The 15,771-nt window shown below is 38.6% G+C and overlaps 1 protein-coding gene across 4 annotated transcripts in view; it reads right to left on the bottom strand.

Annotated features, from left to right (window-relative positions):
• Positions 1-2,298: 2,298 nt before the first annotated feature.
• Positions 2,299-15,771, bottom strand: part of LOC123683800 (disheveled-associated activator of morphogenesis 1) — a 49,843-nt gene continuing 36,370 nt past the window's right edge. For 3 of the 4 annotated variants that reach the window (XM_045622703.1, XM_045622701.1, XM_045622702.1), the window contains 9 exons: positions 12,218-12,334; positions 9,993-10,121; positions 9,635-9,790; positions 9,190-9,420; positions 7,616-9,046; positions 6,134-6,432; positions 5,695-5,998; positions 5,274-5,522; positions 2,299-3,133 (listed from right to left, as the gene is read on the bottom strand). In XM_045622703.1, coding sequence (XP_045478659.1) covers positions 2,675-3,133; positions 5,274-5,522; positions 5,695-5,998; positions 6,134-6,432; positions 7,616-9,046; positions 9,190-9,420; positions 9,635-9,790; positions 9,993-10,121; positions 12,218-12,256 — 3,297 coding nt within the window. In that variant the 5' untranslated portion in view covers positions 12,257-12,334 and the 3' untranslated portion in view covers positions 2,299-2,674. Of the gene's footprint in view, positions 3,134-5,273; positions 5,523-5,694; positions 5,999-6,133; positions 6,433-7,615; positions 9,047-9,189; positions 9,421-9,634; positions 9,791-9,992; positions 10,122-12,217; positions 12,335-14,730; positions 14,877-15,771 lie in introns of those variants that run through there. The other variant, XM_045622704.1, reaches the window with a different exon arrangement.

The following is a 15,771-nucleotide window of genomic DNA, read 5'->3' as shown; positions in this document are numbered from 1 at the left end:
GGTGTTAAAGTAGCACCTTCTCTTCAAAAGATATTTAACTTAAATTTGGTATTACAATTTTTTCATCATGTGATATGCTTATTAGTAATTTTGAATGCAAATCTACAGGGCGTTATTTTTTCTGGAACAGTGCTCGCTTCTTTCCTACAGAATGCTACATTGGTAGTTCAGAAAAATGTTGAAAGGAACTATTGTGTACTACACATTTTGATTTTTGTAGTTTTGTCGTATCTATTACAGAGAAAAAATTTCAAACAATTCTCAAGTAATCCTCAGGAAAATGCAAATTATTATAAAGATCCGGTTAGCAAGCTGTGATGAATAAATTAATTATGAATTTTGGTACTTATTTACCCAATCTGTAGCTAAGAACATTGGCGTAACTAGAGTCGACTCATAGGAGGAGTAACCCCATTTTGAAAGAGCAAAATCTTTCAATTTTTTATAAATTAAAATTTTTTTAAAACTGGTAGGTACTTATAATTTTTTTATTTCTTCAAATCAATCTTTACCTGAAAAAAATCTCTTAAATTTGAATCAGTAGAGGAGCCATCTATCCGCATCTTACTGAACTAATTATTCCAGTGGCCAAATATGTATAGAATCTTGTAAAGTGCTATCTTCACCATTAACTTGTTGGAGATACTACTCCTAGGTAGCACTATTCAGTCCTAGAAAAAAGTCCGTTTTTTTCAAAATTTCATATCATGGAGAATTTTCAATTTTGAATACAAACTTACCATCAGTTTTTTTCAACAAACCTCAAAGCTGAAATATTGCGGATTTTGTAGAAAAATTGTGCTTTAAACGTGTAGAAAAATTATTCTGATCGGAATTGATGCCTAATTCGGAATTTAACGGGTGTTTTTTTCGAAGTATATAACTTCAAGTTGGCATTACTGTTCAAGATGGCAACCGATTAAACAACTGTCAAGTGATTTATTCTCAGTTTGGTTTGGCAATTCTTCATGAATAGACTCACGCCTGAACAACGCTTGCAAATAGTGCAATTTTATTTCGAAAATAATGGTTCTGTGCGGAATACGTATCGCGCACTACGTCCATTTTATTTTGTTTATCGATGAAGCGCACTTCTGGTTGAATGGCCACGTCAACAAACAAAACTGCCGCATTTGGAGTGAAGCTAATCCTCAAGTGTATGTCGAAACACCGTAACATCCAGAAAAACTGACTGTTTGGTGCGCTTTATGGGCTGGTGGAATCATGTGTCTGTACTTCTTCAAAAACGATGATGGCCAGAACGTTACAGTCAATGGTGATCGGTATAGAGCCATGATTACTAACTTTTTCATTCCTGAATTGAACAACCACGATCTCCAGGAGCTGTGGTTCCAACAAGACGGCGCAACATGTCACACAGCTCGTGCCACAATCGATTTATTGAAAGACACGTTTGGTGACCGCCTAATTTCACGTTTTGGACCTGTGAATTGGTCTCCAAGATCTTGTGATTTAACACCGCTAGACTACTTTCTGTGGGGCTATGTAAAGTTATTGCTCTATGAGGATAAGCCATAAACCCTTGACCATTTGGAAGACAACATTCGCCGTCTTATTGCCGATATACGACCACAAATGTTGGAAAAAGTCATCGAAAATTGGACGTCCAGATTGGACTACATCCGAGCCAGCCATTAGTCATATGCCAGAAATCATATTTGAAATGTAATGCCACAAGATTATCTTGCGGATAAATAAAATTCATGTCAATCGAATAATCCATCGTTGTTTTATTGCAATTTAAAGTTCTATAGCTCTAAAAAAACACCCTTTACATCCTCGAAACCCTTCAAATACACCATAAAAATTGGTCGTCTGATTAATTCGAAAAAAACAATTTTGGTCTTCAAAATTAGATATCATCGAGAATTCCCAATCCAGAATCCCTCGCTGGAAGATCATAGCTCCTGTGATTCCAGAACATGCCAACTGAGTCAAATCCAGACAGTGGCGACGCCAGCTTTCAAAAACAGGGGTGGCCAAAAGGGGGCTGGATTTTTTTGGGGGGGCCAAAGTAAAGCGAAATTATAGTTCTACTAGTCTTTAAGCCTTAGTATGTCAAATTTAAGGGGGTCCTGCATAATTTTAGAGGGGGCCAGAAGAATTTTAAGGGGGGCTCGGCTTCCCCCCTCAGCATCGCCACTGCATCCAGAGGGATGTTATCAAAGGGTTTGAAGTTAAAGGAATAAAAATAGAGACTAATTTTATGCTGATTGCATTTTCGTGCGAAGGTGTTTTTCCTTATCTAATATATTTAACGAAATTCAATCAAACACGTTTTAAAATAAATTAACAATGATATATTTCACTGCTGCAATCAGTTCTATATCAAAGCTTTGCAATATAAACATACATAAAATCTATTCTAACCATACAAACATTCAATATGATTCGTATAAAATACAAACTATGCTAACAATTAAATATTGTACAAAATTATTACAGTGATCTAAAAATCCACGTATGTAGGTCCAATAAAAAATGATTCGAATAATAAAAGTTTATAAAAAAATATACATATAAACAGAAGTATACATTGTAAGAGTAATAATAACCACCAAAATCGAGAGCAAACGAATCCGATAGGCCTGGTTTTGAAATTTCAGAGATTTGTACCACAAAAAAAAATCAGTCATGTCGAGAATGGTCTTGTTTACTGACAACGGCCATTGGCGATGACCCTATCCCTACTATCTTCTCTTGCCGAAGAGTTCCTCCGGGGAGGAGAGCCTCCGGTACCGATCCTGCTCTTCCTCGACCTCTTGAACTTGGCGATATCCTCACCGAAGACGTCGCCGGTCCTTAGAGCCGAAATCAGATCGTCGAATTCGCCCTTCTGGTTGCTGTCACCGTTGCTCTTGATGCTCATACTCTTGCTTATCTTCGAGAGGATTCCCTCGCGACTGTGTTTCCTCTCCAGGGTGAGCTTCTTCAGTTCGGCCTCTTGCTTTGCCCTCTTTTCTTCCTCTTCTTGTCTACGTTTCATGTTTTCGTTATCGTGGCGAGCCTCAGCGAAGGAGGTGAGGAAGGAGTCGAAGACGCCGAAGAACTCGTCTGGTGGAGTGTTGTTGGGATCTTCTCCGAAGAGGCGTACCGCTCTCTCGAACCGCGTCTGGAAATGATTGGTTATAAACGTGTTAGAGATGATATAGAGTATTATCATTGAAAAAAGCTTCAATACGATGCTAAGTAGAAGAGAAGATTGGGAAAGGGATTCCACAATCCCAGTTCTTAAAAAGATTAAAAGCAAATGGTACACAAATGGTTATGAAACTAGGGTATGTAACTCGTTGAGTTGCTCGATCAATGGTTAAAAGTATAGAAGTCTCGACTAAGTCAGTTTCTACCTCACATTCATTGTAGCCAAACAGTCGATCAGAAGTGAAGATAATTTGACCAGAAAGTGATAAAGTGAAAGATATTGTAATATCATCTAAGTATTACACGAAGGAAACTAACATTGAGAAAACCAAATTCTGACTATCGTTAGATCGTTGTCCAAGTGTTTTTCAGGCAGAGATACTTGCAATAGCAAGATGTGAGGAAATGAACCTAGTAAGAAACTATCAGAAATGTGATATAGCAATACATTCTGACAGCAGACAGCAATCAAAGCATTAAAAAAAAAATGAAAAACCAAGAATAACAAGGTATGTTTAGTCTGGGTTCCAGGCCATTCAGGAATTAGGGAAATGAATAGACCCACACAATTTCCAGAATATGAGCTCAAACTCCTTTCATTGGCCCAGAACCTTTCTGTGATATAGGTTAGAGGAACACTCTGGAGAATCTTCCTTAGATGAATTATTTCAAAAAGTTTCTTCGAAACTTTGATACTGCAAAATCTAAGAAGTATCTGGATATTAGCAAGAATATGCTACACCTCCTCACTGTTTCCTCACAGGGCATTGCCACTCCAGGGAACACCTCATGAGAATGGGTCTAGCAAAAAACGACGTTTGCAGATTCTGCTGGAAGAAGTAAGAAGCTCTGGACCACTTGGTGAGCTCAAATATCATCCATTCTAAGGTGGTATGCGAGTGCCGAAGGAAACTCAACGAAATAGGAAAGAATAACAAGGTCTATTTAGACTGGGTACCTGGTCAATCAGGAATTAAAGGAAATGAAGAGGCTAACGCACTTGCCAAAAAAGAACACATACTTCTTACATTGGCCCAGAACCTTTCTGTGGTATGGGTAAATGTTCCTACAAGAAAGAGATGAAAAAACCGAAAGAGAAATTATCTGGCGGAATCTTCCTGGGTTGAATCATTACAAAAAGTTTCTTCAAAACCTTGATACTGCGAGATCTAAGAATAATCTGGACCTTAGCAAGAAGATTCCTTACAGGGCATTGACGCCTCAAGAAGCATCTCATGAGAATGAGTCTTGCAGAAAACGACGAGTGTAGAATCTGCAGGGAGGAAGAAGAAACTCCAGATCACCTGGTGATGGTATGCCTTCTCATCGCTTACCCACTCAAAAAATACTTGAAAGTTTCTTCTTTCTTCTCGCAGAGTCTGCACTTGTCATTTTCTGTTAGACTTAGTCTCGTGAGGTGCTATGAGGCATCCACAGCAATACTCTGGCTAAGATCCTGATACTTCTCAGACCTCACGTATCAAAGTTTCAAAGAAAATTTCTGGCATGATCGCCTTAGGAAGCACCTCATGAGAATGAGTCTTGCAGAAAACGACGAGTGTAGAATCTGCAGAGAGGAAGAAGAAACTCCAGATCACCTGGTGAAGGAATGCCTCACCATCGCTAGCCAAGGCAAACAATGCTCTGAATGAGAGACTTGTAGAAGTGAGGAAGTAACCTCCTTGAAGGCATTCCAGATACTGGAGTTCATAAGAACTCTGGAACTGAAGGGCGAGCTGTAGACTAAGACGAGTAATGACCTGAACAGCTGTAAAGGAAGGCACAATAGACTAAATTACTGAGCTTTGGTACAGCTCTGAAAAATGAAGAAGATACTCCATTGAAGGTAAAATTCTCGAAACCCACCTTCAAAGGAGCTTTGAAAATCTAGGTTTGTTAAAAATGACACCAATCGAGATCTGAACATCCCACTGAAGACTGCTGCTACCGAACATTACTGTCTTCTTCTTGAGGTCATTCAAACTCACATCGAAGATCAAAATGGTTGAGAAAATGATATATTAATCTCCTCACTTTACTACGTATTTTATTTTGTTCATCGAATAATTTTTTCATGAAGTTACCGATATCGAGTACAAAAAAAAACCTACCTTCATGTCCTGATATTGATCCTCAATTTCGGCCAGTCGACACGTGGCAGTTGCCTGGAATTCCCTCATAACCGGTACAAACTTGTCATTGGCCAAGGGACTCTGACTCAGATGGAACTCGATCTCTTTAGCAACATCTCTCAAACCAGCTCTGAGATGGGCCATATCCTTGTTGAGTTCACCTAGGGAGACTTTCGCAGCCTCGTGGATATGAGGAATATCTTCGTCGATCTTCAGAACATCTCTGAACTGAAATTGGAAAAAAAATTCCTAAATTTGGGGTACAAAGAAAATTTTTTTTCATGAAAATAAAGCGTTTGCATGCACATATTTATAGGACTTTTTTTTTTAAATTATCTGAGGAATCTGCAATTCTCATTTATACCTTCATTCTAGGAACATCCTCTACAATTCTACTCACTTTTTTCTCGAGAATATCAACGAGGTAATGCAACAGGGTCGTTCCTTTACTAGCGCTAGATTTTGTATCGGCCAGTCTGTTCAGTGATGCCAATCTGAATCCTGATGCATTACCTCTGGCACCTCGATTCATGTAATTCCCAAGGGCCAAAACAATCTCTAACAACTTCCTCAGTCTTCTAGATCTGGAGATCTCCCTAGATGCCTCCATGACATTCTTTATCCTCGGACATATTTCGTTGACTGTAATGTTGAACCTCTTCTTGTAATGCAGGCAACGCAGACGTTGTTCATAATGGGCCACTCTATAAGAAATATCTAATATTATTTTATTCTTTTTTTCAATGAAGAAAATTAGTTCTCCTTAGGTATGTTCATGATGATTTAATCATCTTGGTCTTGAAGTTACCAAGATAAGTGCACCACCCTGTGATACTCACTTTGATATTTCGTGAAGGAACCTATCAGCTCTCGCCAGGGAATCGATCTCATCGCTGTGTTCTTCCAGAAGTGCTGCCTCTTCGGAACTTGGAGTAAATTTGAGTAACTGTTCTACCATATCTATTGGTAACTGTTCTTTACTGTCCATACTCAAAATTGCTTTGGTTATATCGTCATCCGACATTTTGAGCTTGGAAAGCAATATTGTACAATTCTGAGCTCTCCTACTATCGATCACTGACAGAACTTTGGTCTTGTGCTTTCCCAGATTGCGCAGATCTTCAATCGATCCTTCGTTCTGCAAGAAAATACCGTCCTATAAGTCTCTTTTACAATCTAGTCCAGTCAAATTAGTAAAAAGCAGGTATTGATCTCGAGATTTGAAATACCCAGCTATAGGTATCCCAAATTCCGAGGTTAATCACTAAGTTGACAAGACTACTCAAACTAACGGGTGTTTTTTTTCGAGCTATATAACTTTAAGTTGGCATTACTGTTGAAGATGGCGACCGATTTAACAGCTGTCAATTGATTTATTCTCAGTTTGGTTTGGCAATTCATCATGAATAGACTTACTCCTGAACAACGCTTGCAAATAGTGCAATTTTATTTCGAAAATAATGGTTCTGTGCGGAATACGTATCGCGCACTACGTCCATTTTATTTTGTTTAGCGATGAAGCGCACTTCTGGTTGAATGGCTACGTCAACAAACAAAACTGCCGCATTTGGAGTGGAGCTAATACTCAAGTGTATGTCGAAACACCGTTACATCCAGAAAAACTGACTGTTTGATGCGCTTTATGGGCTGGTGGAATCATTGGTCCGTACTTCTTCAAAAACGATGATGGCCAGAACGTTTACAGTCAATGGTGATCGGTATAGAGCCATGATTACTAACTTTTTCATTCCTGAATTGAACAACCAAAATGTCCAGGAGCTGTGGATCCAACAAGACGGCGCAACAGGCCACACAGCTCATGCCACAATCGATTTATTGAAAGACACGTTTGGTGACTGCCTAATTTCACGTTTTGGACCTGTGAATTGGCCTCCAAGATCTTGTGATTTAACACCGCTAGACTACTTTCTGTGGGGCTATGTAAAGTCATTGGTCTACGCGGATAAGCCACAAACCCTTGACCATTTGGAAGACAACATTCGCCGTGTTATTGCCGATATACGGCCACAAATGTTGGAAAAAGTCATCGAAAATTGGACGTCCAGATTGGACTACATCCGAGCCAGCCGTGGCGGTCATATACCAGAAATCATATTTGAAATGTAATGCCACAAGATTATCTTGCGGATAAATAAAATTCATGTCAATCGAATGATCCATCGTTGTTTAATTGCAATTTAAAGTTCTACAGCTCCAAAAAAAAAACACCCTTTACTAATCTCGAAATTTGAAATACCCAGCCGGGTATCCCAAATCCCGAGGTTAACCTTCAAGTTGACAAGACTACTCAAACCACTTACCACAACACCGTTCTTCTGGTAGGCACAGAACAGTTTGTCAATAGAATCCAACTCCATGGCGTTGTAGAGTTTTGTGTCATCGAGCTCACTCCAAATGGTCCCTCCCAATTTGGTATCCGGTATCTTGGACCAGTTGAAAGACTTCAAAGGGTTCGAAGGTTGAGGAACGTTCTTCTGAACCACCTCCAACTTGAATATTTCAGCTGCAGGAGCTACGGGCATCGAGCAAGGAGGTGGAGGCGGACCAGGAGGACCTGGGGGTGGTGGAGGCGGAGCTATTGGAGGGGGAGGTGGAGGACATGGCTTGTCTGATTTGAAGGAGTTCTCGATGGAAACCGCCTTCAAACCTTTCAGCTTCGCATCGTCCGCTATAGACCCCGTTGTGACCAACTGTTCGAGCCTATGGCGTTCTCCTCGTTCACAAATAATTTGTCTTTCCAGTTCAGCAGTTCTGTATTCAGTCTCGCTCAGTCGTTGTCTTGTTTCGATGTGAGAGGCTGTTTCTTTTTCCAGTCTGTCTTTGATTCTGGCGAGGCTAGACTCGATGTCCTCTTTCTCCTGGGTTCTGTGGTCCAGATCTTGTTCTTTCTTCGCAAGCCTATTCGATAGGTCTGTGTTTTCGCGTTCTAACTCTTCAGCTTTCTTCCTGGCAGCAACCAGTTCTTCTTCTTTGGCTAACTGATGGACGATCTCTTTAACGTTTATCTGAACGGCTTGAACGTCCGGGTCCTTGTGACGTTCTACACCATCCACTCTTTCTGTTTGTTGGAGGACGATCTGTTGGACTATTCTGTCCATCAGCAGCCAATGTTCGGGATGGGATCCTAAGTCTAACGGTAACAATAAACAGTGTTCAAGAAGTGATAGAAAGTGAGGATAGGCAGCTGTATGACTGAGTTTTTTTCTTAAAAGATCGAACATCGTTGTGGCACTCTTTGTGTCCACGTGTTCTTGCTCGAATTTCCTAGATAGTTCTTTCTCGTCTTCGTTTCTGACCATTTCGAAGAAATCCAGATGCCTGTTCAGCGTTTCGTTCTCGTGGTTCCTCAGTTTGTCGATTATAGGTTGTATACCTAACATTAAGAATTCGTACCGAAGATGCAGCCTGAATTCAAGGTTCTCGGAGCCTTGGCCGTAGTTTAGGACAGCGTTAACGAAGGACATGATGGCTGTTTTAAGGTTAACGTCATCCCTGTAGATGCCTGTCGATCTGTCGAGATCATTTATTATACCTTGGAATCTAGTTCTTTCGTAAGCGTATTTTTGGTAGTGTAGCATCGCGTCTAGGACTTTCTTATGGCCTCCTGAGACTAGGCAGACTGCTCCAAGTATTTCCAGGACTGCTATTTTCGTCTTCATGTTCTCCGTACTGAGCGATTGCGCTATGGTGTTGATACTAGTGGGGTGAGCCAAAACATGAGCTCGTCCGGTCTAGGGAAATAATAATAAGATGAAAAGTTGTTAACAAACATAAGCCCATTAATGCTTGAGAATAAACATTGTCAAACATTAATGGACCTTCATGTGATGGTATGAAATGAGATGTTCAAAAAGTTAATAGCATTCAAACTCACTGAGTTATTCATAAGAGCCTTCACACATCCTATTATGCTGGTATGTACAGAACTCTGAGCTGTGAAGTAGTCCATTTTTTCTAAGCACTCTAGAAGCGCTGGCAGTCCATTGAGTTCGATAAATTTTATCACAAAACTATGCGTTGACGTGCGTAACGCAGTTTTCAGTCCATCAATTTGTTTGGTACGTGCTCTTATCTCTTCTTCAGCGTTCTGGTCGGGGTATTGAAGCTGAAAATAAAATTTGAATATTATCTTAGTACATCCCCAAAAAATATCAAGTTTAACGAATGACATTTGGATAGCTTCGTTTAACAATCCTTGAAATATTGCCTATTTGTTCTTGAAAGATCAAACCTTATCCAACTCTATCTAAGATCACCTATCATTCTATCCAAAAGAAAAAACAAGAAGAAATAATTTACCATCGATGTTATGAACTTACTTTTGCTAGGGTATGCAGTCTCTCGATATAATGTTCTGGTACATGTGCTTCGTCCACTGTGTCCTTTCCTTTCCTTGAGCAATATATCTGCCATTTTTTCTGAGGGGGTAAACTGAGCATGGCTGCTTTATTTGGTGCAGTAAGATCCAGCTCTTCCTATAGGAAATCATCAAAATTAAAATGAGAATACCGAAATAATTAAAATACTCTGATTTAAAGGTTTTCCTGTGTGTTGTTGAAGCGCGCATTGTTCCATTTTTATTAATAGCGTAGTTTTACTTGTCAAATATCAATAGATGACGGATGCTGGCTATTCAAAAACCCTTCATCTGGATACTAATGTTTTATTTTCACTCACCACAAGTTCTGCGAATTTAGAATCCAATTCTTCTTGTGAAGGCATTGGTTGTGTAGGTGTGATGGCTTGAAGTGATAAAGTTCCTGTTGTGTCGACCACGCAATATGTAATCTCGGGGGGTTCGTCATCCTGAAAAAAAATACAATAAGATATACGTGTGAATATCTTCTTCGATTTTTGTTATCCTGATCCGATTCGAGTACGAGAGTTTCAATGTATGGCCCCCTTTAGATAGTGCGTCAAGCCTTGCTTTCTCTCAACTGGCAAGTGATATTATATACCCCAAGGTTATTGTTGTGAACAAATGAATATTTTCTCGGTCATATACGGGCTGAATCCATGAACTCCTCGAATGATAGTGATGTAAAGATTAGTAAGAGGTATGAATTAATTTTTGGAATTTTCAATACCGCCCACTCAACTGAAAAATCGAAATTTGCAGAAGATAAATTGCTACATAATGTACACGATGAATTGTCATATGACAATTGATGGAAGAGATTAATGAATTTTAATTGTTAGAGAACACTCCTTCTATATGAACGCACAAAGTGCTCTTTGACCTATGTAGGTACAGTCTTTTTCAGGTTTCCTGATGAGGCCCCGTAGAGCAAAATCTTGGTTCAAATGTAGATCCTTATGCAGAAGGGAACTTGGATTGTTATTGCGATCTGACATCTTGATTAATTATCTTCTCCACCTCTCACAAAGAAAAAAACTAGGAGAGGCTGATAACAATAATAATAGGGCGTGAAGATTTTACATCAGTTCCTGGTTGTTCAGCAGACTTAGGTATGAAGCCAAGGCCAAGGTAAACGGTTGATTCGATATTAGTCCAGAAGATTATAATAGATACAAACAGATGAATCAGGAACCATATATTTGGGGCTGGCATCAAATGCTCATTATTGTTGGCTAGCTATTGATGTGGCTTTCAGGCAGACATACTTGCAATCGAAAGATGTGTGGAAATGAACCTAGTAAGAAACTATCAGAAGATACAATTGATCTAACATATCATCGATTCTAATAATGGTGCCGAAGAAAAACCAATGAAATAGGCAAGATTAACAAGGTCTGCTCAGCCTGGGTTCACGATCACTGGGGAATTAAAGGAAATGAAGAAACCAATAAACTTGCAAGAAAACGAGCGCAAACTCCTTTCATAGGCCCAGAACCCTACCGTGGTGTAGGTAAATGTATCTAGAAGAAAAGGTTTTTGGAGAAGGAAAAAACCTGAACAGCAACACTTTGGCGGAATCTTCCTGGATTAGATCATCCCAAAGAGTTTCTTCAAAATCTAAGAAGTATGTAGATATTAGCAAGAATATGCTACATCTCCTCAATGGAGATGTTGCCACCTCAGAAAGCACATCATGAGAATGATTCTGCAGATTCTGCGGGTAGGAGGTAGAAACTCCAGATCACCTGCTGACGGAATGCCTCGCCATCGCTAACCAATGCCAAAAATTATTTGGCGAGAGACTTGTAGAAGTGAGTAAGTAACCTCCTTGAAGTAATCCCAGATGCTGGAGTTCATTGAAACTCTGGAACTGGAGGGAGAGCTGTAGACTACGAAGACTAGTGGCGGGAACAGCTCTGATGGTGGGCAAATAGACCATAAAGTAGCGGTGTAATGAAACTCCCTTAAATCTAAACCTAATCTTATCATCAGTTATAAAATGACAAGAGCATAGACTATATTCCATTATACACCGATTCACGAGACTTAGTTCGCGAAACATCACGAGAGCGCAGCTTGAGTGGTGTTTACGGATTCTATTGGTTCATTAAAACACGAGTTATATAATCATGGGAATTGGCAATATCCTGCTGCATATTCACGGGTTCATTTTGAATGCCCGCGCTGATATAAGGTGCAGAGATATCGGACCAAACATTGAGGATCCTCTACATTATCGTGAGACATGATGTTAGTCAGTTAATAAGGTAATATGATCGTACTGAACAGAAGATTCATTTGAAATAAAGTGGAATAATTGTTTCTATTCAAGAGGACACTAGAAAACATTAGTCAAGCAGATTTAGATAAACTTTCTTGAGCAATAGAACATTTCATTCGTGAGTTATGCCACCTACAAGAACAGATGAGACTCCAGATTGATGTTGGCGCTATATGGTTACTCTATGAACAACGAAGCCTCTAGCTTAGCGTCTATAGACTTATTAGCTCTGAGTAGATAATTTTAATTGAAATTTCTTACCTGAAAACAGCCGCACCAGCCGCGTCTGACGGCTGGCATGGCTGGTATGTGGAATCGAGGCAGATTGTCTGTGAAACTATCCCAGTCTGGTAGTCTGGCCGAGCACTTTGGAAGACCCTGAAAAAATAGACATACAGTCAAAAGGTTGTTTCAGCAGATGTAGCAGATGCTGAGTGTATTTGGATAATGAAAAGGTCAGCAGTGAATAGGTAGGTATAGGGAGTTTTTTTTCGAGGTATATAACTTTAAGTTGGCATTACTGTTCAAGATGGCGACCGTTTTAACAGCTGTCAAGTGATTTATTCTCAGTTTGGTTTGGCAATTCATCATGCATAGACTCACGCCTGAACAACGCTTGCAAATAGTGCAATTTTATTTCGAAAATAATGGTTCTGTGCGGAATACGTATCGCGCACTACGTCCATTTTATTTTGTTTAGCGATGAAGCGCACTTCTGGTTGAATGGTTACGCCAACAAACAAAACTGCCGCATTTGGAGTGAAGCTAATCCCCAAGTGTATGTCGAAACACCGTTACATCCAGAAAAACTGACTGTTTGGTGCGCTTTATGGGCTGGTGGAATCATTGGTCCGTACTGCTTCAAAAACGCTGATGGCCAGAATGTTACAGTCAATGGTGATTGGTATAGAGCCATGATTACTAACTTTTTCATTCCTGAATTGAACAACCATGATGTCCAGGAGCTGTGGTTCCAACAACAAGACGGCGCAACATGTCACACAGCTCGTGCCACAATCGATTTATTGAAAGACACGTTTGGTGACCGCCTAATTTCACGTTTTGGACCTGTGAATTGGCCTCCAAGATCTTGTGATTTAACACCGCTAGACTACTTTCTGTGGGGCTATGTAAAGTCATTGATCTATGCGGATAAGCCACAAACCCTTGAACATTTGGAAGACAACATTCGCCGTGTTATTGCCGATATACGGCCACAAATGTTGGAAAAAGTAATCGAAAATTGGACCTCCAGATTGGACTACATCCGAGCCAGCCGTGGCGGTCATATGCCAGAAATCATATTTAAAATGTAATGCCACAAGATTATCTTGCGGATAAATAAAATTCATGTCAATCGAATAGTCCATCGTTGTTTATTGCAATTTAAAGTTCTATAGCTCTAAAAAGACACCCTTTACACCATACAGTGCCTTTTTGTGGATGTAATGGTCTGGTCTCTCATCAGTTACAGGAGGATTTTCACTGCCCCATATGTCTTTGTTTACATAGTCACTGAGTGAAAAATGTGCAACGTCGCTGAAGGAATTTCATTGCGAAAAATCGTCATCTAAACGTTGTTGTTCAAGATCACAATCCATATATGATCTACGCATTCCATGGTCATCTGGCTTCAGTTCTTGTGTAAACTGAACCTTATAAGGATGGAGATGAAAATCCAGATGCAAAATACGTCATTTTGTGCATGTGAATGGTTATATTTGGATCTTCTTGAACACTTTCACTTACAGTTGCAATATTTTCGATCGAACGTGCATTTCTATAATGTTTGATCCTTGAGATAATAGTATCAGATCCAGTTTCTTCGAGTTCTTTTCATTGTCTTAGCAATTGTATGCTCAGATGGATATTATGTCGACCATAATTGTTGAATGGCTGAGCCTTCAACTGAATATTCGAATGGCAGTTCTGAATGACATATGCAATGAAATAGTGCTGTGAAATCCAGACCAACACATGGAAAACCCAGTAGCTTTTGAGGTTGCTCATACAAAATATTTTTGAAAATAATTTCATTGAGAAAACTACATTCATTTCAGCTATGTTCTAACGTTTGAAATATGCTGTAATTCATTGCATAAAATTCGGTCTTCCATTCATAGTGACCGTATTCAACTTGTGACCTTAAAGATGTAGTTCTTTATTCATTAACCGATTGAGTTAGTAGGTTTGTGTGTTTATGCCTTAGGGCATCATTGGCAGATAGCAGTGTAAACAAGGACATGCTATTTTGAATATCAGGTCCGTTAGTGCAACAATATTCAGAATGAGCAATAATTATTCACTTCTTAAATAGGATATTCTTTGTTTCCATATACTTCCAATAATAATAATAGAAGTTCCTATTAGAATAAATGCATCATCAAAAAATTCATTAATTAACCCAGACCTCAATGAATGATCTGTGAACTTGAAGTTACTAAACAACTATAACTATTATTATTATTATTAAACAGAAAGAAGAATCAAGATCAATCCAATTGGGATTCAACTAACATTTTGCAAAAAAGACTTGTTCAGAAAAAAAATAAGAGGAGATAACTGTGTCCACAGAATGCTAATTTCACACCAATTATCTTTGTTTCGCGAAATATCTCACACCTATTATTTTATCTAATTTTTTATGTACCTTATACAAACATTACCTTGTATATCTAGTGATGCAATAACTGTAGTCATCACATAGCATGCAATTATTGTTGGAATATACTTTGGGTGCAAAATATCAACATTTCGAAAAATTATTTCCATACCTAGGATCTCCTTTGAGTCAAATGAAATATAAGAGGGCAGATAACCAAAAAAGCCCTCACTTAAATCTTGATCTATTTCAAGAGGGCTTGGACAGATCAGCATTTTATTCAAATCTATTTCGATCTAGCAATTCAGTTACTGAAAACATGATTTTATACTTCGATTTGATAAAATTGTGTCATTCGTTGACATAACAGAGAAATTCAAACATAGTTTTTATGTTTTCTATGCTCTTGATCATAGATTGAAGAAATTCCAAAACCCCGCCTACCAACCAATGTTTATCGATGAACTAAATTATTTATTATTATTCTATGAGACTGACTTGCAAAAATGCAAGATTCTCGTGAATCAATCAAGTTTTCTTCAGATAGGTATTTTTAAGGTATTTTATGCACATTTTTAATAGAAATTGTATTTGATATCATGATTAATTCTATCAAATGGTGTTGATGATACTAAATATATTCTGTTTTAGAGTTATGATGTCTTATCGATCAAATGCTCAGTGATGATGAAAATAAAAGACAATGAAATTCTCGGAAAAGAATGATTCGAAATGAATTGAAGGAATTAACCCATCGGTGAGTACTACAAACAATTATTATTATAGGTAGTAAGTTGTTTCAAGGAAAACAATTTGTTCTAAATTCTAACTATAAAATTTCAATGATGGAAAGAGACAAATCTATATGTTTCTTTTTTTAATGAAATCTGGAATTGTCTAGAATTGTGAAATTGACGTTATTTGGAGGATTTCTGTTTGCAGCCCAAAGTTATAACTTAGCATGCAATTATTGTTTGTATATATCTTAAGGGAAACCTATCAACATTTTGGAAAATTTTTCGACACTCAGGATCTTTGTCCAATCTCCTTTGAATCTAATTAAATATAAGGAGACAGAAATTCCAGACATTTCATTCAAATCTAGCAATTCGGATATTGACAACTTGATTTGATAATTGTGCCAGAGAAACTCAACCACAGTTTTGTATGTTTTCAATGCTCTTGATCATAGATTGAAGAAATTCCAAGACCC

Source organism: Harmonia axyridis, chromosome 7, assembly GCF_914767665.1.
Source record: "Harmonia axyridis chromosome 7, icHarAxyr1.1, whole genome shotgun sequence".
NCBI classification, from domain to species: Eukaryota; Metazoa; Arthropoda; class Insecta; order Coleoptera; family Coccinellidae; genus Harmonia; species Harmonia axyridis.
The sequence above is the reverse complement of the archived record's forward strand: the minus strand, read 5'-3'. Positions and strand labels throughout refer to the sequence as shown.